The sequence below is a fragment of the Culex pipiens genome, chromosome 3 (assembly GCF_016801865.2).
Source record: "Culex pipiens pallens isolate TS chromosome 3, TS_CPP_V2, whole genome shotgun sequence".
Lineage (NCBI taxonomy): Eukaryota > Metazoa > Arthropoda > Insecta > Diptera > Culicidae > Culex > Culex pipiens.
The window spans coordinates 91,643,698-91,667,745 of record NC_068939.1 but is presented as its reverse complement, the minus strand read 5'-3'; the positions used below and the strand labels follow the sequence as shown (position 1 = coordinate 91,667,745).

The window sequence follows — 24,048 nt, the reverse complement described above, 5'->3', positions numbered from 1 at the left end:
CAATCCAACAAACATCTCGCACCTCAACCGAGTACACTAATCTCTCTTACTTTTGTTTTTATTTATTTTGCAGGCGAAATGTTACGAATAATTCCACAAAACGTAATTGCATTTACCAAGTCCGGCACGGAGCTGGTCGGCAACGTGGAGATCATCAACATTGATACGAAACCCGTCACCTATAAGGTAAGCAAAAGCGGCAGGGCGATCAGCTGATTGGTGGGTGGTCATTAGGGTTCAGAGCGGCACGGTTGTATGTGGGCTGTATTGCAAGTGGGCATTGTTATTCAGTTGTCGATTATTGTCCAAACTAACTACCGGAACATTGGCGAGTTGAAGCCCTCGGTCTAGTCGACGCTGAATCCGGAGATCTTCGCAAAATAAATTGAGCATATTTTGCGGTTGATCAAGGCAACACCTCCTTGCTCTTTGTAGCTATTTGATAAAAACTGCAGGATCTAAAGGAAATTTGACGAAGGAAGCTCCATTCCGTTACGTTTCGTTATTAGAACACAAAGAACTTCGCACTTACGTCTTATTTCATTAAACACGCAAATCGACGAGTTCAAAAGGATTCATAAACCGAAATTTTGGCAGGGTTTAGATTGTTATTGAAATTGGATATTGGATTTGGATTATTATTGGATTTTAATGAATAAATTTGATTTGAACAAACATGATTTAAAATCGAAAATGTACTGCAAAAATGTCAGTTGTATCAGCTAGTTCCAAGCTAAATCAGAGCAGACAGGTGGTATTTGTACACAAAAATTATGTAATAATCTTTTTGTTCTTGTAAAAATCATATTTTAATACGCTTTTATGATTTTAATTTTTGAATATATCCCATATCTTCAAAAAAATTGGTTAAATCTTCTTTTTTTAAATACAGTATTTACATTAGGGGATGAATAAAAAAATATTTCAATAGTACCCGTAGTTTTGGAGATACTAAAGTGTCTGTAACAAAAATCTGGGTGCAAAAGCTTTGGTTGATGTGCACCGTTAACGAGATCAGATTAGAATTTTTTTCAAAAACTTTACAGCAATTTCACCTTTATTCTCCCCTTCCCGTGCTTCACAGATCAAAACGACAGCCCCGGACAAGTTCCGGGTACGACCGAGCACCGGCGTGCTAGCGCCGTCCGCATCCGCCACCGTGAACGTGGTCCTGCAGCAGGGCCAAACCATCAACACGCTTAGCCGGGAAAAGTTCCTGGTCATGTGCATGGGCCTGGGCAAGGAGATGTCGACAAACTCCCACGACGTTGCGGAACTGTGGAAGGTAAACAACTTGATGCCAAATTTGGTTGACAATTTTCTAAGAAAAATTTTGATCAACTTTCCAGAACACAGCTGCCAACAGCGGCCACATCGAGCAGCACCGACTCAAGTGCGCAATCCCCGCCAACCTGGACCTGGACTTTAGCAAAGGAGGGATGCCCCTGTACGGCAGCGCCGGCGGAGGTCCCGGCGGGGACATGAACATTTCCGGCGCGGGTGGCTTCGGTGCTGTGGGAGGGGACAAACAGTTCCAGCACTTCCAGCAAACGATTGCCCAGCTAGGTGACGCAAACCATCGGTTGGAGTCCCAACTCAAGTTCCAGCAGACGCTGCAGTGGATCACGCTGGCACTGTTTGTGGTGCTGTCCATCGCGATCGTGTACATTCTGAAGGCCGAGATCAAGAACAGCGTCGCGACGCACTACTGATTCGGAAGCATGCATGACAACGTCTTTAGTTTTTTTTTCTTTCTTTTTTTTCTGTGCGTCGCCTCTAACGAAGAACGACGGAAAGGGCGCACGTCGTACCGGATGTAATCCAAGGGAGTTTCAAGCGTAACTTCAAAATCTAGATTCAATTTTGTAACTTTTATGCCCTCTAGTTTGGCCTATTCGTTTCTCGTTTAATTTTTCGGTAAAGTCGCTATTATCCACTCGTCATTGCGATCAGCAGATGGTTCTCGGATGGTTCAGGTAAAATAAGGTTACTTGTACAAAATTTGTCGATGGCTTTTAATTAACGATATTTTAGTTGTACCATAATTTAAAATATAGTCAGTGGATTGTATTATTTAATTGTGAATTAAATTGCATGGCAGAAATATAGTGACAGTTTATCGAAAGAAAGTCCATGGTGTTTAAAATTATTGTTGGTCAGCATCGAACATTTAAATGATCTTAAATATCACATAAAAAAAACTTCGATACCCCCTGGAACTCTGCAAATATACTCCGCAATCAAAACCCAATCGAATAAAGTTGACTTCTATTTTATTACAGCGGTATTCGATCATACCAACACTTCCAGAAGTCCTTGAATGTTTCTAGAGATTAGTATAGATCCATAGATTTGAGATTCCAGAAATCTTTGATCACGATACAAATTATGTTGATCGAGAAACATTTCAAAAATTTAAAATGAAATTTGCCATAGCTTTATGAAAGTTATAATCGTTTTCAGATAAACTCACAGGTCAAAAAAATCAAACTTGTGACCTGTTTCCAACACGAGTATTCTCTACGAAATCATTTTTCAGAATGGCCTCTTCACCTACTGCTTGGTCTAACCGGATGTAAAGCGTTTGCAAACAAAAATTAAGCAAGATAGCGGGTTAACATCGTCCCCTCGGAGCTTGTTGGCTCGACCTTTTCTGGTCCCGTCCTTGATCGTCGTAGATCGGCAGCACCGCCAACTCCTTCGTAGATTGCTTGTAGATCGTTGCCAGTCATGGCCGTCATGGCCAGGGTCAACGCTCGTAACCAAAGGAAGCCCCCTTCTTCTCCCAAAACTTTTGGCGCGGTGATTAGCGGCTTCGGCTGCCGATCCCTAAGTTGCTATGGGGCGCGGGTTCGATTCTCGCCTTATCCTCCTGGCCTTCTATCGGATGGGGGAGTAAAACGTCGGTCCATTTGCGTAGCTTGCGAGCTTCTTTCTAATCTCGATCAATTTTCCATACTGCAACTGCATGCCACTGCACCCTTTTTCTTCGCACTTTCGAAGATGGCCGATCACTTTTTCCAGCATGCACAGCTCGTCTTCCACTTTCTGGCAACACTTTCACGATTTTCAGAAATTCATATTTCTTTCCGCCTCGTGGCGATCGCCAAAACTTTTTCCGTCTTCCGGCAAATCTTTCTCTTCCGCGATCCAATCTTTGTGAATTGCAGTCGGTTTTCCTCTTGCCAATCCGACTTTCTAGGCGACTCACCCTTTACTAGAGAGCCTGGAGCTTATTAGAGAACGGACATCTCAAACCAAAAGTACCAATCGAAGCACGAGAACTGTCAAACGGAGGTACCAATCGAGCATAAGACAAAGGATTTTGCTCGATTGGTACCTCCGTTTGACAGTTCTCGTGCTTCGATTTGTACTTTTGGTTTGAGATGTCCGTTCTCTAATAAGCTCCAGGCTCTCTACCCTTTACACCTTCACTTCAATTATCGTGCTCTGCCTCTGACATCGCAAAGGAAATTAAAGAAAACCGGATGGCGAGTGACTGCAAACAAAAATCAAGCAGCTGTCAAAACTCTAGGGTTGTGCCTCCTCTACACTGTCAACCCACTTCTACCCAAAGTTGGGTAAACACAGGTTATGATGTATTTAGCATTTCATCGATATCGAGCTAAATGTGCTAAATATCTTGTCGCAGACTACGATTACAAAAAGTGCGTAATCGTAGTTGAGCTCTAGAGTTTTTTTTGATTAGGTCCTATAAACATATGAAAGACAATAGTTTATTGGTCCTTTTCAAAAAAAACTCTGGAGCTGAACTACGAATGTAGACTGTATTATAGAATGTATATAACTGAAATCAATCAAACATAACAAAATATGGTGTAAGAACCTGGCTAAACAGCTGTCTCAATTAGCCCCATATGATAGCACTAATTTTTCAGTTCAACTACGATTACACTTTTTTTTTTTGGTAGTCGCAGTCGAACTGAAAAATTTCATATTAAAAGTGCGAAAACTAACTAAGCAAAGTGCGACTTTCAGTGTACCATGAAAGTGTGTTATTCCATTATCTGTGAAAAACCGTTGACAGCTGACTCCCTCTGTCGGCGCCTATCTCACACACACCACCACTATCTCGTGTTTGTGTTCGCGCGCGCATTTTACGCGTACCAATTTTCCTCTCTCTTTCTACCCGACGTCCCAGCATTCAAGCAGCTGCTGCACTTTTTCGGTGCATTCATGCTCTCTCGCTCTCGTGTGTATTGCCTCTCCGAAGCTTACGAGTTTCGCCACACGGCGCAGCAGTTCGTGTTCGACCACCGCCGCGGCCATCTGAAGGAAAACAACGCCCTCGCGGAGCAAACGTCCCAAGTACGGCGATTCCGATTTTTGCCACCCCGCCGAAGAGTGGTTTATTTTGTGAGTGTTTTATTGGTGACTTTCGACGAGTTTTGGTAAGTTTTTATTGTTTCTTAGTGGTAGTTATAAAAATATAAGTTAAATTCACGTTAAAATGGTAGTCAAAAGTGCCGAAATTTGTTAAAAAGCGATTATTATGCCCCAGCGCAGGTCGTCTCGACGCCATATTTTTTTTCGCAAGATGGCATCGCAGCGCCCATGGTGAGAAATGCTGGAATTTGTGTCCGCCTGCTACGACGATGGCTCCCTCTGACCGTGACCGGGCCACACCACAAAATGTAAACAATTGCGGACCAATCGGCAATGTTTCGGCTTTAACAATGAATTTTAAAACAATGTTTAAGCGATGAGGAAAATTTCATTGACAAAGATGCGTAATCATTCAATATGGCGAACTCGAAAAAAAAAACGAGTCTGTGTGCGATTCATTCTATCTCGGGGTAGCTTCGCGGGTAATCGATCGGCTTTAGCAGTCAGAAAGAACAGAAAGATGAATGAAGAGCAAAACAAACGGCAAGAACAGTGTGAAGAAGAACTAATTTGGGTCCATCAAATGACAGATGTTTTATGAATGAAGTGAGGGGTGCAACGATGGATGTTTTTTACATTTTGATGAATTGAATTTATCTTTCTATTTTGCTAGGGTTAAATTTAAGTTAAATTTATTTCCATAAATTAATAGATAAAAAAAAAACAAAACAATAAAAAAAACAAGTCATCCACTTTAACGACCCCCAGGCAAGGCTTTTGTGGTCTCTATTGCAAGATTCTACTCGAACCTAAGAGTCTAAAGGTTTGAATGAAGAGAGCACCTAAACCTCTTTTTACTCCAAGAAACCGTTTCCACACTAGGATTTGAAATGACGCCTTTTGGATTGCGAGTCCAACCGATGACCGGCGACTCCACCGGAGCAGGCTTGGTTTGGCGTGTTGTTTGTATATATCAGGGAGACGAATCCTTTACCTGGAAAGACTTAACGGGCTTACAACGTTTTACTTACCCATCTGACGGAAGGCAAATTTATAGATATTAAATCCAGTTAATTTCTTTTTCCTAAAGATATTGCAGCTTTTATTTTAAATTGTGTGACTTTTCAAAAAGGACAATCCCGAGTTGTTAATTACTTTTTTGACTAAATATATATCAAACTTTTTTCAGTAAAATCGCTGTATCTCGCCAATAGTGCATTTTAGTTTGAAGTCTACATTGATTATAATGTAAAATTGTCTGGGGAACACGATGGTGATAAAATAAAACAAATAAAAATATAAGCAATTGGTCAAAACTGAATTTTTATACTTAAAACGTTAAAATATAATATTAGTGGGCATTTAAGGGTAACAATTTTATTTTTATCGAATTCCTTGGACAATTTTCTATAAAATGCATCCTTTAGAAAGTCTTTTGCTCAAATAGTTGCAAAGTTATGATTAAAAGAAAAAAAAGTTTTTTAGAAAATCGCCAAAAAGAGGGCGGTGCCAAAAATAGAGGGTTGGTCCAATCAGCACCAAACTTGGGATTTCTGTTAACTATCGATAGATGAACGTTCCCTCCAAGTTTGGTCTAAGTCGGTGAAGGTCGAGTCCAAAAGTGTACTCAGTTGACCTGGAATGACCCATATTTCATTTTCGAGTTTGACAGTATTCTACCAATAGGAATAGAAAAAAACTGTGTAGCAAATACGCATCCCTTTAGTCATTAAATCATGAACGTTTCAAAACGGGATGGCTTGTCTTCTGAAGCGGCCAATTTTGCTTCGCAGAGTGACTCTTTCTACCCCTGACATATTTGTTTAAAGTGCATCCAAAACAATTTAAACTATTTTTTTCTCAACCAGAAACATAAAATTGTCGGGTAAATTCCAAAGCATACACAGAAAAAAATCAATTCCCGTAATCGTGAATTGTGTTCATGAATTTGAGAACCACGATGAAATTTATTCATGAGCATTTCTCGAGACTTTTTTTAAAAGGTCCTATAAGCTATTGTGTTTCATATGTTTAAAAAACTCTAGATTTGAACTATAAACGTGAATTTATTTCTTCGTGGTTCTCAAATTCAAGAACACAATTCACGATTTCGTGAATCCTCTCCTTTGTTCTGCTGTTCGTAAAGTCATTTATTGACCCCTTTTCTTGGAAGGTGCGTATTGGCCCTAAGCCACAATGAATGCAAGAATTGGCATGTCTTCAGATAATTTTGGACCGTATATCTCTCTAAACTAAAATTATTTAAAAAAGTATGAAAAAAGTAAAAAAAAAAACAATCTGAAATTCTGCTCTTTCAGAAACAACGGCGGCGTGATGGCTTCCAGAGCGTCCGATTTTAAGGTGAAACAGGAAGGCACCGGAATCGCGTCGTACTTCGAGTCGTACAAGGACAACGAGGGCGACAACGATGTGGGTCTGCAGGATGGCGAGGAAGAAGAAGAAGAAGACGACGAAGAGGAGGGCGGATGTTACTTTGTGGACCAGAGCGGAAACTACTACTACCAGGCCAGCAAAGACTCCGAACCGGTGCTGACTACTGCGCCACCGGATGCCGAAATTGTAGAGGAAGATGAGCCGGAACCGGAACCGAAAGTGGTTATCAAATCTAAAAAGACCGAGTCTAAGCAGGAAGACGTGAGCTATGTGTTGATCATGCCGGAGCATGAACCAAAGGGAGAAGTTGGGGTGGGTGAGGATGGCGATGACGACGAGAACATCTACGAGTTTGAAGACGGGGAATTTTCCCAAGCTGAAGACGACAAGTCGAGCGTCTCGAAGGTCACCAAGTTTAAAACGCAGAGCGTCGGCGGGTTGACGCACATGTGCAACTACTGCAACTACACCACGAACAAGCGCTTCCTGTTGGCCCGTCACATGAAATCCCACTCGGAAGATCGGCCGCACAAGTGTTCGGTGTGTGAGCGGGGCTTCAAAACGTTGGCGTCGCTGCAGAACCACGTCAACACGCACACCGGAACGAAACCACATCAGTGCAAGCACTGCGAGAGCACGTTTACCACTTCCGGCGAGCTGGTGCGGCACGTCCGCTATCGGCACACCCACGAGAAGCCCCACAAGTGTCCGGAGTGCGACTACGCCAGCGTGGAGTTGAGCAAGCTCAAGCGACACATCCGGTGCCATACGGGAGAGCGCCCGTACCAGTGTCCCCACTGCACGTACGCCTCGCCGGACACGTTCAAGCTGAAGCGCCATCTGCGGATTCATACAGGGGAAAAGCCGTACGAGTGCGACGTGTGTCACGCGCGCTTTACGCAGTCCAACTCGCTGAAGGCCCACAAGATGATCCATCAAGGTAAGAATCTTACTTCTTTTGTGTGCGGTACCATAATTAGATAGACCCTTTGGAATGACTGTCCTAACAATAGTTGCTTTGCTGCTAAACCCACTGTCTTTCGCTGAAAAACATGCTGGGGATAACGACCAGCAGCACAAAGCGCGCGTCAAGTGCGCGAATTGTGGTAAAAATCACACGGCGAATTTCTGCGAATGTGAAGACCGCCACAGCAACTGGCGGCGATGTGGTTCTAGCGAGCAAGACATCGTTTCCTCCCAGCTTGAGAGGCTTTCCTATTTCTAATTTTTGTTTTTTTTTTTTTAATAATAAAAATTAATTGAATAAAAATGTTCAGCGGTGCTATAATTTTGCTAACGTTACTTTTTTCCCCAGTCGGCGACAAGCCGGTGTTCCACTGCGAGCTCTGCCCCACGACGTGCGGCCGCAAGACGGATCTGCGCATCCACGTCCAGAAGCTGCACACTCCGCTGGACAAGCCGCTCAAGTGTCGGCGCTGCAGCAAGCTGTACCACGACCGGTACACGTACAAGATGCACACCAAAACGCACGAAGGAGAAAAGTGCTACAAGTGCGACCTCTGCCCGTACGCGTCCATTTCGGCACGCCACCTCGAATCCCACCTGCTCGTCCACACCGACCAGAAGCCGTTCCAGTGCGACATGTGCGAGCAGTCGTTCCGCCAGAAGCAGCTGCTGCGACGCCACGTGAATCTGTACCACAATCCGGACTACATCGCGCCAACGCCCAAGGTCAAAACGCACAAATGTCCGAGCTGTCCGCGATCGTTCCGCCACAAGGGCAACCTCATTCGGCACATGGCGCTGCACGATCCGGAATCGACGGCCCGCGAAGAGGCCATCGCGCTGAAGGAGGGTCGCCAAAAGCGGATCGACATCCGGCTGACCGGAGAGGGTGGAACAACGAGCGAGGAAGAAACCGAGGAAGAAGAGGAGGAGGAAGAGGAGCAGCAGCAGGACGAAGCGGAGGAGGAAAACGAACAGGAAATTATGACCGTCGAGGGCGAAGATGGCCAGTACGTGGTGCTGGAGGTGATTCAGCTGCAGGATGACGAGGACAAAAAGCCGGCCAAGAAGAAGCGTGGCTCTAGGCGGATGCAGCAGGTTCAAGTTCAGGAGAGCGAAGAGGAGGATGCGCTGGCCGAGTGTGCGGACTTCATACTTGATGAAGGTAGTTAAATCCCTCAAACAACTCATTCGCAAACTAACATCTCAAACTTTCTCCCACACAGATCTAACCGAGGACATGCTAGCTGCATCGTTGCCACCTCCGGCCAAAAAGGCACGCCGCTACACGGCCCTGAACAGCACGACCACCAGTCGTGGAGTTGCTGCCAAAGGCATGAACAACTGCTTCGGGTTTGATGTAGGTTTCCTGCGCAACTATTTCACGTTGGCAATCTTCTAATTGTGCTTGTTTTTCTGTAGGACGACGATGATGATGGTGACGAAGGCAAGGAAACGATAACTTTGCTGCGTTAAGAGCGGTATCCCGGGAGGTGGGACTTTACGGTCGGCAACGAACGGTTAGAATTACTCGTATCAAAAGAGTATGTTATTGTAGAAATAGTTATTCGCTAGAAAATGGTTTGTTTCTAGTCGTGAAGCCATTTTTTTATTTTTAACTTCTTTAACAATGTAAACCTTAAGATCTCTTTTTAATTTTCTCTTTTAATGTACAAAGTTTAGGGATTCAGTTTGAAGTGCGATATTGTAAATCTGTTTAAAGCCAGCTGTAATATTAATTCTCTATATTTTTGTAAGATCTACAATAAACAATAAGAAAATAAAAATTGATTTGTGTTTTATGTATCATTAAAGAAATTCCTTTCCAGTAGGTGTTAACATAACTTGATAATATTTTTTTCGCTCTACGGCATCGCCTTGACCTTCTCTATTGCGAGTTTCCTACTCGAAACTGTGTGTCCGAAGGTTTGAAACGGAGAGGCATTCCAAACCTTTTTTTACACCTAAGCTCCAATCCACACCGCGATTCGAACTGATGATCTTTGGATTATGACTCCAACCCCGAGCAGGGGTAAATAACACGGGAATACCAATTTTTGGTATTACTTGGGCAAATAACAGTGACCACAATGTGCCATTGGTTGCCCAGTATTAGATGGTAAAATACCATTTAATCATACCAAAGTCTTGTATGGGGAAGGGCACAACAATACCAAACCATGTTATTCCAAGGGTAAAATAATACCACAAAATAAAACCATTTTCAATACCAAGTTGACGTCTTCTGGATATTTGAACATTGCTTGAATATCAATTGCCATGGTTTTATAATAAAACTTTTATTTTTAGGTATTCCCGCGCCCTTGGAAAATCAGATTTTGGTATTCTACACAAGATTTTGGTATGATTTCATGATATTTTACCATCTATTACTGGGCACATTTTGGTCGCTGGTATCTGCACAAGTAATACCAAAATTTGGTATTTTCATGCCATTTTTTAGTGCAGTAGTTGCTACTTACCTGATGATTCCACGTTGCTGTTAGTGATATTCTTCACCACATCGAATACATTTGTCATTGATGAACGGCTTACATTGAAGTTCTTGAAGCTTCTGAAAAATAACAATATTGAAAAATAGAATGAAACTGGATTCAAGTTCACCAAAAAATTAAATAACATTATCATATAAGAAAGTAGCCTGTGCATCATATTGATGGAGGTGTCGACAAATAAATAAATAAATAAATTGTTTCGTTAATCAAAGTCAGATCCGTACCTTAGGTCCCTTGGTGAAGCATCAATTTGGTGCACCTTCCAAATTTGCAAGCATTTTTATAAATTAATGTAAAATTTCAATGTTTGCTTCAATGAGTTTCGATAAAGATTGATAATCGATAATGATAGCAGGATTGTGTGCCTGATATTTTCTATCTAGTATTAATTTGATTGTATAAGCAAAGAACTTTCCCGGGTTTTTAAAAAATTAAAAGACAATCACACCGTCTTATTCAGCTGATTTGGCAATGGATTCCATTTCAGTGAAGTTAGAAAAAAGAAAAAAATCTTCTTTAAATTAAAAAAAATAAAAGTATATTTTTTAGTATGTAGTATGCAGCGGCACCTGTTGATGTTTGGGAATATTTCTTATATTTGTCGATTTTCTTTTAATGAAAATTTTTTTGCATTTTTTCTGTTTGTTCGAGCGTGTAGCATTTTTTTAAACACCGGTTAATCTGAAATTAAAAATAAAAGTGATGTTCAGAAAAGTTAATGTGCTCTGAAAAACAAACTTTTTATTTCAAAAAAATTAATTTAGTCTTAATGGTGAAAATTTACAGCCGTTTTAATTTCAAAACTCAAATATTTCGAAAAATCGTTGGCCAATTTCAATGCACAAAGTTGCTTATGAAAGGGTAAATCTTGCTGAAAAAATCTCAAAGGCCTTTTTTTAAACTGAAGATATATTTATTTGAAATGACAAAATTTCTATAGAAAAGCATATTTTTTAAAGCAAAAAAAACTTATTTTATAGTAACTCAAAATATGACATTACATTGTTTGACAATTTGGCTATCAATTAGGCTGATTGTGATTCACAGCCAAATAAATGTGAATATTACAAATAGCTGGACATTTTTCTAGACTTCATTATACTGCGGTCCAAACTTTAATGCTGTATTTATTTTGAAAAGCTCTTCTAGAACTTCTGGATCTTTTTTCCACTTGAGCGCCCCTTCTCCGATGAAAAAAAAAATATCATATAATATATTTTTTTTAAACATTGCGCCCCAAAATTACTTCTTTATATTTTAATAAAAATAATCTAGTTATTTTGTGCAGGACAAGGATTGATACCTAAGAGCTCAAAGTGTGTTCTAGCGTGTTGCTCGTACTGACTCAGAGCAAGGGTGAGATGTAGGTGTAAGGGCAGTGCGTGTTCATCGGGAACCTGGTGCATAAGATCGGTCAAGGCCCGTTCTTACACTGAAAATTGCGAATTGCGATTTGCAAAAAATAATCTAGTTATTTTGTAGTTCTACTTTAACTTTTAACCCTTTCTTTTTTAAATAATTATGAGGATTTTTTAACTGACATGGCAATTCTGAACAATCATCAATTTAAGCACCCTCCAAGGGTTTGCGCCCTTGGTCTTGGCGGTCGCCAACTGCGCCAACCCCTAGGTACGGCGCTGAATTAAAGGATTTGGTTATCCCAATTTAGAGAAATTTTAACTATTTTACAAATTTTCTTAGTGTGTATGTCAAAAAATTCAAAAATCAGCTCTAACATTTTTGGTTTTCAAGTCATTTTAGCGCAAAATTAATGACCTAGTCAAAATTGGTAAAAACATCCATAGTTTCAAAGGTATTTTATAAAACACTGTAATACCAAAATAATACCAAAATGTGGTATCCTGACTTCCACAATTTTTCACAATTTAAAGTCATTTCTTTAGGGGGTATATAAAACAAAATTAAAATCAATTTTGAAATTTTTCGGTTTTCAATAAAAGCATTCGCTTTGAGGCATCATTTTAGCGCAAAATTAATTATCTTGTTAAAAATTGTCAAAATTTTCCCATAGTTCCACAGGAATTTGGTAAATTTAATACCAAAATAATACCAAAATGTGGTGTTCGATCATTGACAAACTCTGCAATTTTGCAATATCAAAACAATATCTTAAATTGGTATGATAACACATTTTGCTCTTGCATAATCCTTAAGACAAATTTTAAAGGGTTCAGGAATACCAAAATTTTGTGTTACGCATTTCCCTTGTTATTCACCCATACTCGGGTTTGATTTTTGAAAATTGGGTATTCTGCATAATTAGTCGAAAAACACAATTTTTTGGACACCCTAATTGTCAACAAAAATGTCCTAATTAAATATTTTAGCTATTAATAAATTGCAATGCCTAGTTTGAGCCAAATTGAATCGCTTTGTTTAGCAGGATGTGAATTTTACTTGGAATCATTCAATATTTAGATTATTTTTCGTAGGCTTTCAAATCTTTAATACAAAAAAAAAACTACAGGAAGCACGAAGAAATATGTCCTATCATTAATTATCGGCGGCGTCAATTGGAGGAAAACTTCTCCCAACAAGCTTTCGACTCTAACTACGATTTGTTTCCATGTAGTCGTCACCGTCATCCGTCATTTGAGCGGGGTATTTTTTTTATTGCACACCGCAATTTACTAGCGATATCAAATGTATGCAACAAGTCTCAACTGTTTGTAGCGTGTGTGTGCATTGAGTAGTTAGTTAGTTAGTACTTTCTGTTGCTGTTGGTTTGAGAGTAAGTATACACGGAGAAAAAAGCGTTCCGAAAATCGTGAACAAATGTGCACGTTTTTGCGTAAAATATTTGTTCATGTAATCGTGAACTCGTGCACGATTGTATGAACAAAAAACTACGTTTTCATGAACAGAAGTGATAAAAATCATGAACTAAAGTTCACGATTGTAAAGAAGCGTTACGTTACGTTTTTAAACATAATAATTGAAGAAATACCGAATCGAAGCCTGGAATATTTGAAGATTGAAGACAATCGAAGTTACCTTTTAACAATTTGAGAAACGAAATACATTCTGGACTGAACATTCAAACTGAACAGTCGCATTTTAACTACACTCTGCTAAATTTCATGGTGTTAAGTGTGAATATAATGACCGTAAATGGGCTGATTTAATTCTTTTTGGTCTTTATAAATGAAGGCAATCCCTAAGCCGCCGTCACAGTAAGTAACGGCTTCTTACCAAAATTATTAGTTAAAAACTGCGTTTTGCCCACTATGGCTGTTCGATATGCTTAAAACTTTTAACACACAATCCAGAAAACTTTTAAATAACATTTTCTATAAGCTCCAAATCCTTTTTTCACATTTAAAAAGTGTTCTTTATATCGTGAACACATTCCCACGTTGTTTCCTGAAATCGTGAACTGTTTTCATGATTTCGATAACAAGCTAAGCGTTATGCTGCTGGCGTTACGATTTTTCGTGAACACCTGTTCACGATTTGCATATTGTTCATGGAAATTGTTCATGGTACGTTTTCGTACCGTGGAATATCACCTTGTTCCAGATTTCGTGGCACATTGTTCACGATTTTCGGAACGCTTTTTTCTCCGTGTACTCGTACTTACCCGAGAAACTGGATATGTTTGCCTTTAAAAGTCGGCGCGCAAATATAAAATGCATCGGCCAACATTTTCTGACGCCTTGCCAAACTGCTTTTAATAGACATTAGCAAACCTATTAACCGTTATTATATAAGGATATCTTGGTAAAGTTTGTTATGTACATAGCATAAACCACAGGTCACCGAGCTGTTTCGTTCCGAGAAAGTGCATCGCGTTCTGACGATTTGCATGTGGGACACAACGACAGAGCGGAACGCAGCAATTATCACACAACGCAACGGTACAAAATGTAACGACAAACTGAGGACCACTTTTCTTTAGAAGTGAAATTGACTTCACAAAAAGCTTTAAACGATTGGTTGTTTTCCATTCAACATTTTTATGAACCTTACTTCGACATTTGATTGCAATATTGCTATATCCGTCATTACTTTCATCACATTGTTGCGATACTTTCGGGCGGGAACTTAAAATCGTGTAATTGCAACAATTAGGACATACGCCGGCGGTGGCGGTTCTTCGCCGATGAAACGATTTACACAAAACATAACCTTCATTGTAGGTAACCGGCGTGGATTGCATCGGGCTGCATATGAAGCAGGAGGACGATTGCATGTAAGTAAACTTTTCAACTGCAACTGCGGACCGGATGATGCAAAAGAAGAAAAAATCGGCTCGCCGATTAACGTTGGTCGTGTGCGCGAGTTTGTTATTAGTGATGGCTTTTTTCGTTAAAACAACATAATCATTGCGAAAAGTTGTAATTAAAAGCAAATTTTGCAAAATTGCAACAGTCACGAATATGTTTGTTGCAGGTAAGTTGGAAGGTTATTTTTTACTAAAGAACAAACTCTCCTTTTTCTTGTTTAATTATGTTCTGAGCAGTTCTCTACGAAATCGGGCCTTTTTTTTAATTTTAATTTTTGTATTTTTTAATCAGGCTGAAACTTTTTTTGATGCCTTCGGTATGCCCAAAGAAGCCATTTTGCATCATTAGTTTGGCTATTTAATTTTCCATACAAATTTGGCAGCTGTCCATACAAAAATGATGCATGAAAATTCAAAAATTTGTATCTTTTGAAGGATTTTTTTGATTGCTTTGGTGTCTTCGGCAAAGTTTTGGTATAGATAAGGACTACACTGAAAAAAATGATACACGGTAAAACACTAAAACTTGATTTGCAAAAAACACACTATTTTTATTTTTTTTTATTTTTCGATATGTTTTAGGGGACATCAAATGCCAACTTTCAGAAATTTTCAGGTTGTGCAAAGAATTTTTGACCGAGTTATGAATTTTTTAATCAGTACTGATTTTTCAAAAAATCGAAATATCGGTCGTAAAAAAATTTCAACTATATTTTTCGATTTGTTTGCAATCAAAAAGTACTTAAGTGAAATTTTGATAAAGTGCACCGTTCTCTAGTTATAGCAATTTTTAGGTAACTTTTTTGAAAATAGTCGCAGTTTTTCATTTTTTTTAATTAGTGCACATGCTTGCCCACTTTTGAAAAAAATATTTTTGAATAGCTGCGAAAATTCTCTATATTTTGCTTTTTTGAACTTTGTTGATACGACCCTTAGTTGCTGAGATATTGCCATTGCCAACAGGAAAATTGATGTTTTCTAAGTCTCATCCAAACAACCCACCATTTTCCAACGTCGATATCTCAGCAACAAATGGTCCGATTTACAATATTAAAATACGAAACATTCGTAAAATTTCCCAATCTTTTCTAAAACAAAATTTTATTTTTTTTTGAATCAAGACTAACCTTTCAAAAGGGCGTAATATTAAATGTTTGAAAAAAAAGAAATAAAAAATTGAAAAGATGTAAAGTCCACACTCGATTATCCGAAGTCATCTGAAAAATATCATTTCGGATAATCGAATCACTATTTTTTTCGTTGTATTTACCCTAAAAAGATTTTAAGGCAAGATGGCTGCAAAAATTGCGGTGATGAAATATTTAGAAAATGCATTGGACCGATTTTAGCGAAGCTACACCAAAATGTCACTTTTTTAGATTTTCCATGTGATTTTTCAAATGAAAGATTAAATTTTTATTATGATGCAATAATTGCAATGTTCTTTAAATGCTTTTTCTTACATCAAACGACAAAAATATTGACTAAATAAGGTCTGCAAGTCATTAAACGGGAGAGGAGTTTTTTTTTTCATAAATCTGCTCCTTTCGTTGTCCCGTCTCGCAAAGAAATGGCTGGCAAAATCTCAAATTTCAACCAATTCGTTCAGTTCAAGGAGCCAAAGATTCGTTTCTCATGTGTAATAATGTGTAGAGGAGTAAAAGTTAAAAAAAATCAAAGTGGCAAAATTGTAGCGATTGTTTTGGTGTGCCTTTTTAAAATCCAGTTTAAAGATGTTGTCCCGTCACGCTACATTTTCATTTCAGGGGAAGGACACGTACAGAGTATTGTTCATTCTACATGATATTTCTATGTAGGAAAATAAATTATCTTTCTAAATATGTAAAAACATTGGGAGGTTTCTTTTTTTTATTGTGCCGCTACAGCAAAAACGTCGAAAAAAACTTAGGAGTCGAAGAATCGGTCATTGAATAATGTAACAGGATAAATATCAAGCAATCAAATTTGTATTAAAAAGGGTCGGAAAGACTCAAGTGAGATGTCAAAATTTAGAAAATTAAAAAAAAGAAACCTTCGTATAATCAAAAAATCGGATAATTGAAGCTCCGATTGATTGAGTTTGGACTGTACATGTTTACCAGCTGGAAAAGGTGAACTTGTAGAAATCAGGTGCCAAAGTGTCCTTCTTTTGTTTAAATCGTTGCAAATATTTTTTGAAGATTATGCCCAAAGACCAAAGTCGAGGGGGAGGGGGCAAAACAAATGAAAAAATATAAAAATTTAAATTTCATGCCGTGATTTCAACATTTGAATGAAAAAAGTGTTTCAAAATTCATTTTACACCAGAACAGTTGTTTTGCAATAATTATTTTTAGAATTATCAAAATATTGGCGAAAATTTATTTTTACGCGAAAAAACAATCTTTTTGTGTTTACAATGCATTGGAATTATACAAAAAAAAAATATTTTAAATCTTCCACCTAAATTTGAAGTGCCAGTGCAGAATAGCATGGTTCACGGATACATAATAAAAACAAAAGTGTTCAATTTCGTTTGCAAAAAATCAAAATCAAATTATTCGCTCTACATCATTGCCTTGGCGTTCTCGATTTCGAGATTCCTACTTGAAACTAGGTGTCCGAAAGGCTTGATTGTTGAGGCAATAGGGACGTGGCGTTACATCGTGTTGCCATCTGGTTTTTTTAAGTGCAAGACTGGAAAAGTGCTGAGTCATCGTCTAAAAATAGACGGTGTCCTATCTCGCCCAGCAAAATGAAGTCGATAAAGTAGTCGGTTTCGATGAGAAAAAGTGGAAAACGTGGTCTAAAAATAGCGACGCCATCCCCCTATTGCAAACCTCTTTTTACACCTTAGCTTCCATCCATCCCGGGATTCGAACTGACGACCTTTGGATTGTAAGTCCAACTGCCTACCAGCGACTCCACCGAGGCAGGACCCAGGGAGACGACTCCTACACCTGGACTGAGCTTACGACCTAACTTTTTAGGTTAGACCGGGGCCAACATAGGGACGTGGCGTTACATCGTGCTGCCACCTGGTTTTTTTAAGCGCAAGAGTGTAAAAGTGCTGAGTCATCGTCTAAAAATAGACGGCGTCCTATCTCGCCCAGCAAAATGAAGTCGATAAAGTAGTCCGTTTCGATGAGCAAAAGTGGAAAATGTGGTCTAAAAATAGCGACGCCATCCCCCTATTTACTTCCCTGTCCGACGGAAGGCGTGATCAGACAAACCTCGTCTCAAAATTTGCCACCGAGACCTTCTGGGATCGAACCCAGGCCGACTGGGTGAGAGGCAATCACGCTTACCCCTACACCACGGTCCCGGCTTTGCATCAACCGGAATTTTTAAGTACTATGACCCCAGAAGCTAGCCTGAAAATTTGAGCTCATTTGATTAAGGTTTAGTTGCTTCCAGTTTTGATATGAAGTTAGAATGGAATTTCAATAAATTTAATTGATTTATTTTTCACTTTTTTTATTGTGTTTCAGTATCTTTTTCCAAGCATTTCTTAGGTTTCCCCAACCTAAAAACCCTTAAAGCGCTGAAAGTCGCCAAGAAACTTCGGTCAAGGGCACACATATTCAAGTAAAATTTGAATCAAACGCGCCCCAGATTGGTTGGCAGCAAGTCGCTTATACTTTCAAATGACGCTAGATTCTACTAAAAACAACCTCACAGCCATCGCTTATGCATTGTGCGTTTTGTGTTTTGGATATATTTTATAACAGCCACCCAACGATTAAAATGCTTGGGTTTTACGACCGGCCCTAATACAATAAAAATGGAATAACCCTTCGAGCATTCATCGATGTGTTAATAGAAAACTTGAAAACTCCAACTTAACAGTATGAAAAAAAAATATGAAAAAGGTAGTTTTTTCTAATGTTGAGTATCTGACACTGTGTCATTTAAAAATTATCAAGACTCGGTTAGTTTTCAAAAGGTCCTAAGCGCCAGTTGTAAACAAAGCCGTGTTTCGATCGGTTCTCGATCAATTTACGAATTATCAAATTCAAAAATGGTTTGAAATATTTATCGGCGCAACATTTAAATGCTCTTTACTGTAAAACAAAGAACATCTGATTTGTTCCAGTGAAGAAATTAAATAAGTTTCGGAGATCGCGATGGCTGTTACGACGTTTTGCAAACTAACTATAGAAATGATCATTTTTTTTCCTTAGGCTATCAAGGAGGAAGCAACCGAAAATGAAAAACTCGAACTTGCAGAACTGCAAGATTGCATTGGTACGTTAATGAAATAGATGTTTCTGGAAGCAATACTAGAAGCTTAAAACTAAGTTCACCGGCTGCCTTCCAGCATGGCAGGCTGCAACAGTTGCACCAAACTTGTGCAAGGTTCTTTTCGCAGTTCAGAGCATCGATGGCCGTGCAAACTGGCCTGTCATAATATCCTCAGCGCAGTACCTACGCTGTGGGGTCGTGTTTCGCTGCAATAGATGGTAAGACGACCAAGTTCCAGCCCTCGAAGCCATTGCCATTGCACTGAAACTAATACAGCAGTTCTAAGTGGTAGTCCGCGTGGAACAGCTGACGGTAGTGAGCACGATATCCTCTGAAGGTGTTTACTACTAAAATTAAGACTTATGCTTCGAGAACGGTACTGAATAACGCATGCGTATGTATTTATGTAGCTGATTTTCTGGACCTTCAAGAACTGTTAGTAAGGGTGATTTAATCATATGTTTATAATTTGTAAATTGACCGGTTTTAAGTTGTTTAATTTAATAATTTTTATTTAGATATCCAAATTACTTTCATCAACAATATTTATAACAAAGTAAAATGATTTGCCCCTGATCCTAAACCTTTTTATTCCAAAATAAATCACATGAACACATGATTATCAATTAAATCGGACGATTTGGTGTATTTTTATGTTTTGTAGTTTTTGATGTGGCTCAAACTTTGTTAGGGATATTTTGTATTATTGATTCACCCCTGCAAGGCTCCGTACAGTTTTGAAAAGTATCCAATAGCGTGACTCACGGTTTTGGTCTGAAGTTAGAATGGAATTTCAATCAATTTAATTGAATATTTTTTCACAATTTAACTCTTCTTCTAGAAAGTATTCCTCAACCCGCCAAAATTTTCTCTTCTTAAATATTTCATATAGGTTTTGATCCGGGGAACAACTTTGTAGAACATCTCAAAATGCTAGGAATTGATCCCGAAAAGATAAAGGGTAATTTATTGAGCATGTTAAGCTTCAAAAAACATCCTGTATTTTTTTCGGGATCAATTCCTAGCGCTTTGCGATGTCCTACAAAGTTGTTCCCCGGATCAAAACCCACACTGAAATAAAAAAAAAGTACCAAATTCCTAAATTCTAGGAATTTTGCCTCCTTTCCTTATTTAGTAATCCAAAAACCCCAATTACTAAATAAGGAAAGGAGGCATAATTCCTAGAATTTCGGTATTTGGTACTTTTTTTTCAATTCAGTTTAAAGAAATCTTTAAGAAGAGAAAATATTAGCGGGTTGAGGAAAACTGTATATTAGAAGATATAAAAAGTTACAATTCTCCATAGCTAGCTATTGACGTCATAGTAGGTACCGTGAACTGGGGTCAATCGGGACATATGGGGCGAATTGGGACAGCAGTTTTAACCACGTTGGAGCACAATATTTTGTTTTTCTCGTTGGTTTCGGTTAGAACAGACTAAGACCAACAAATGTGTACATCCATTTCCAAATTTAAATGCTTTAAGTGCTCTAAAAATTGCTGTCCCTATTCAGACTGTAGTCCTGATTCGTCCCAGATTACGGTACTTTAAAATTTCAGTTGTTGCGCTCGAAATTAAACACTTTTTTTTCTTTTCCATATATTCGTGAACCAGGCTACTATCAATACAAAAATATCGAATCGTAAATATTCGAATATCTGTATCTCTTGGTGAAATTTTCTTATCGATTTGGTTTCTTCGATTACGTTGTAAGTTTTGATAAAGAATATTGAGGAAAAATGGGTACACGGAATTTGTTTTACTGATTTTTTTTTCAATTTTTGTTGATATGTTGATAAATTTAGAGCCATAAATAAGGACAAAAATATTTTTTTAATTGTTTGTTTTAATTGTTTAATTTTTTGGAAAATAAAATAGAAGTCTTTCTTATTTTCTCGGTTTTTAATGATAATCAAATTTGCAATCGAAAAGTACATAACAAAATTTTGATAATATGTGCCGTTTTCCAATCTCCAATAAGAAGAAGAAAAAATATCATTAAAGGATAGAGGTTGGCAAAAAAAGAGCGAGCCGCTCAAAGAACCGGTTCACTGAAAAGAGCGAATGAACCATGACTCGCAAAAAAAAGAGCCGCGGTTCTTTTTAAAACTCCGGTCTTTTGAAAGAACCGTTCCAATAGGAATGTTTTTTAAACTTGAATTTCCATCAAATTGCAGTATTAAAATTGATTTTGAGAGTTGAAAATCAATTCCAAATATTTCAATTCCAAAAAAATAAATGCTGAAATTGTCCCACAGTGTACTTTTCAAGTTCTTTAGGATAAATTAACGACAGCTTGAAGAGGGGCTATTTTCCGACATTTTAAAAGCAGTATTTCTAATTGCTTAACTTTAAAAAAATTGCCAAAAATCTACTAAATAGCCCCCGATAGATTTTATCGATTAAATCAGAATGTAGAAAAGAGTTCGCAGAATATTTTCTCCAAATAAAACATTAGCATTTGTTCGGAAGAGCGAAAGAGCCGTTCAAAAGAGCCGCTCTTTTTAATGAGCGGCTCATAAAAAAGAGCGGTTTTGCCCACCTCTATAAACGACATTTTCTGATTTTTTCTTAAAATAATATGTTCAGAAATAAACACTATTTTTTGGGAATGGAAACAAATGAATTTTTCAAGTTAGAATGAAATTGTATGTGCCTCTAACTCAAAAACAACACATTGTAACAACAGTTTTGTAAAGTACTTTCGATTGGAACCAACGTGATTTAAAAATAGCACGCTTTCTATTTTTTTTTCTTTAAAAAAAAATCTCTCCGCCAACTCACACAAAATTATAAAAAGTTGTCCTGACTATGTTCTGACCAGGCTGAACCCTCTTCGAATTCCGTGAAATTTTGTTCTAAGGGGTAATTTTTATCCCTGTTCACGATTCCAAGGTCCATGGAAATATTTTTTTTTTTTTGAAAACATCCCTTTATTCTACTAAAGCCTTAGCCACAACAAACGTCCAAAGGGTCAATCACTTAAAAACATGTCTTAATAAAAATCCAGAAAAATTAAAAGGGTTGTATCGCCCTTCGTCACGAGTTATAGAAAATTGACTTCGAATTCGTGGTCAGGGACCATCATTACCCTTAAGACAAAGTTTCACGGAAACCGAAAAAGGGATGGGGCAACTGCTGTGTGAGTTGTCGTGAATGACCAAAATTGTTTATTTTTTGTAGAAAAATGTTAATTTAAAAATCTTTAAAAAAAAACGTTCACCTTTTTTCCGAATAGAAAAAATAATCATAAATACCTGGAACTATGACGAAGATACCAAATCAATTAGTAAATTCCTCCAAAAGATACTGATTTTTGAATGCCTATTTTTGTATGAAAAGCTGCCAAATTTGTGCGGAGCCTTGTAAGGACGAACCAACGACAAAAATGTCTCACACAGTTTGAGTCAAATAAAAAAATAAAAATACACGAATTCAACCGATTTCGTAAAAAAATGTTCGTGGATGGACAAAGTTTCATCAAAATCAATAATGACAAAACTAAATATCTTGACTAAAAAGCGAAATTCTAGAGAATGCTCATTTCTACTTATTCAGTTCAGTTATAATCAAAAGTACTCCCTGATAAGTTATAAAGTTTGAAGATATGTCATTACTGTCTAAACTTATTAACACTGAAAAGACATTTATTAAACATTTGAAATGGTGCAACAAGGTCCTAAAAACTTATGTTCTAAATGTTTATCAAAATCATGATTGAAAAAGTTATTCCAATTAGCCCTAGTTGACAGAAATTAATTTTCAAATGCTGATATCTCTGCATTTCATATGCTGATACAAATCTAGAGTACTTTTATAAATGGTCCTATGTGCCATTTTGAAAAGTGAGCGAGAATTTACTTAGAAGACTTATAAATGATAGTTATTACGGGTATCGAATCAAGCAATGGTATAATAAAAAGATTATTTGTTCATGTATGATAAACTTGATAATTAGGCTGTTAGCCAAATTGCATCATTTCAATCTCTTCGTTGAAAACGAAACCAATCAAAAACTAATCAATTTTACATGTTTTTCCATTTTCTCGTGATCTAGATCAATCAAATCGCTCCAAATTTCTTTTGAAATCAACTCCATCACCTGGTGGTCGTCTCTCTTGCATGACAATAGAAGCCCTATTACAAACCCTCCCAGCCTACGGTCAAACCAACAACCGGCTCCAATTCTCTGTGACGCACACCTGTGTGTGTATTTAGCTAAATTCTCCTCCATGCTGTGTTTTGTTGTGCCAAGCCTTATTCGCTGTAACCAGCCTCAGCTTAGTATATTGCATACGATTGCCTCCCTGTATACTAGCCGTATTGCCTGCATGCGCTGGATCTCCGTCCGTTAGGCCGTTGTGGTTCGTCCGCGTGGAAAGAAGGGTTGCTGGCAGGTCGCTAATCGCCTCAGCAGTCAGTTCTGCCTCGCGTTCCGTCGCGCGTAGATCGGCCTCCAAGCTCCAAGTTGAGATTCTCGAACGTTCGCGAGTGGAAGCAAAAAAAACTTCTAGTTCTGGATAAAGGCAAGATTGCTGATTTAGTGCTGTGCCGGAAACTCTCCTTTGTAAAAAGAGTGCATATTTGCTAGTGCAAGTCCTTTGCAGGAAGTGAGTTTGTGCCGATTGAGGAGTTCTAGATTTATTTCTCTGAACAAGTCGAATACAGGAAGAGCAGTTGGATTACAGCATCGTTGACGACAACATCATCACCGAACCCAGACAGAATCAATAAATTAGCACTTGAGCTGTCGTCTGGACAAACAACAACATCCCAGAAGAGGTATGTAACATCTGTTGAACGGCGTCACACAGTTGAACAAATCGTCAAATCAGGTTTTCAATTTTGAAAACAGCAACCAAATTGAAAGACTACCACAAGACCACAAGCGGGAAACCCACGTTCGTTCGTACGTTCTGGGCAACTCTTCAGGCAGACGTTTGCGCAACCAAACTTGTGGCTGAATTGCACGACACCACCAGTGCACTGGCATTAGTCTGGGCATCAGGTCCTAGAAAGGTGGCCAACGTCGCGCCAACGGGCAGCTCTGGTGGAAAATGCGCGCGCCAAGAAGTGTGTCGACATGGATTGGTGGCCGTTCAAACTGAGGGGAATGAGAGCGTGGCGTTCTGAGCTTGAAAAATAGTTGGCAAATCGCTCGAAAAATAGGGGCCGGATTAAAAGTGACTTTTTAAAACAACACCTTTGACGACTTGACGCGAATTAAGAATAAAAGTTTTGAAATGAATTTTACAAGGCTATAGAATTAGTATTTTAAGTTTCAAAACAAATTCTTATCAATAATCTGGGCCGCACATTTGTCAACCCAAAAAAATGTTTAACACTTAAACTCC

At 38.4% G+C, this 24,048-nt stretch overlaps 4 protein-coding genes across 5 annotated transcripts in view; all 4 read left to right on the top strand.

Annotated features, from left to right (window-relative positions):
- Positions 1–2,129, top strand: part of LOC120420027 (motile sperm domain-containing protein 2-like) — a 52,284-nt gene extending 50,155 nt beyond the window's left edge. For both annotated transcript variants that reach the window (XM_039582927.2, XM_039582926.2), the window contains exons 7-9: positions 74–186; positions 1,085–1,285; positions 1,350–2,129. In XM_039582927.2, coding sequence (XP_039438861.1) covers positions 74–186; positions 1,085–1,285; positions 1,350–1,712 — 677 coding nt within the window. In that variant the 3' untranslated portion in view covers positions 1,713–2,129. The remainder of the gene's footprint in view (positions 1–73; positions 187–1,084; positions 1,286–1,349) is intronic.
- The window catches only part of LOC120430930 (uncharacterized), a 202,216-nt gene that overhangs the window by 142,981 nt on the left and 35,187 nt on the right, over positions 1–24,048 (top strand). The gene's annotated exons all lie outside the window — the stretch shown is intronic.
- LOC120420044 (transcriptional repressor CTCF-like) lies at positions 4,253–9,467 on the top strand. The gene is made up of 5 exons (XM_039582950.2): positions 4,253–4,412; positions 6,666–7,681; positions 8,057–8,872; positions 8,934–9,067; positions 9,130–9,467. Exons 2-5 carry the CDS (start codon positions 6,682–6,684, stop codon positions 9,181–9,183), a joined length of 2,004 nt encoding a protein of 667 aa, XP_039438884.1. The 5' UTR covers positions 4,253–4,412; positions 6,666–6,681; the 3' UTR covers positions 9,184–9,467.
- Positions 22,992–24,048, top strand: part of LOC120427789 (clavesin-2) — a 104,171-nt gene continuing 103,114 nt past the window's right edge. The window contains exon 1 of the mRNA XM_052709455.1: positions 22,992–23,476. The gene's annotated coding sequence lies outside the window, so the exon portion shown is untranslated. The remainder of the gene's footprint in view (positions 23,477–24,048) is intronic.

Excerpts from the sequence above, each read along its gene's own strand:
- LOC120420044 (XM_039582950.2), top strand. The coding sequence starts at position 6,682 with ATGGCTTCCAGAGCGTCCGATTTTAAGGTGAAACAGGAAGGCACCGGA. Across the intron at positions 7,682-8,056 it reads CCACAAGATGATCCATCAAG|TCGGCGACAAGCCGGTGTTC; the intron begins GTAAGAATCTTA and ends TTTTTTCCCCAG. Across the intron at positions 8,873-8,933 it reads GGACTTCATACTTGATGAAG|ATCTAACCGAGGACATGCTA; the intron begins GTAGTTAAATCC and ends TCTCCCACACAG.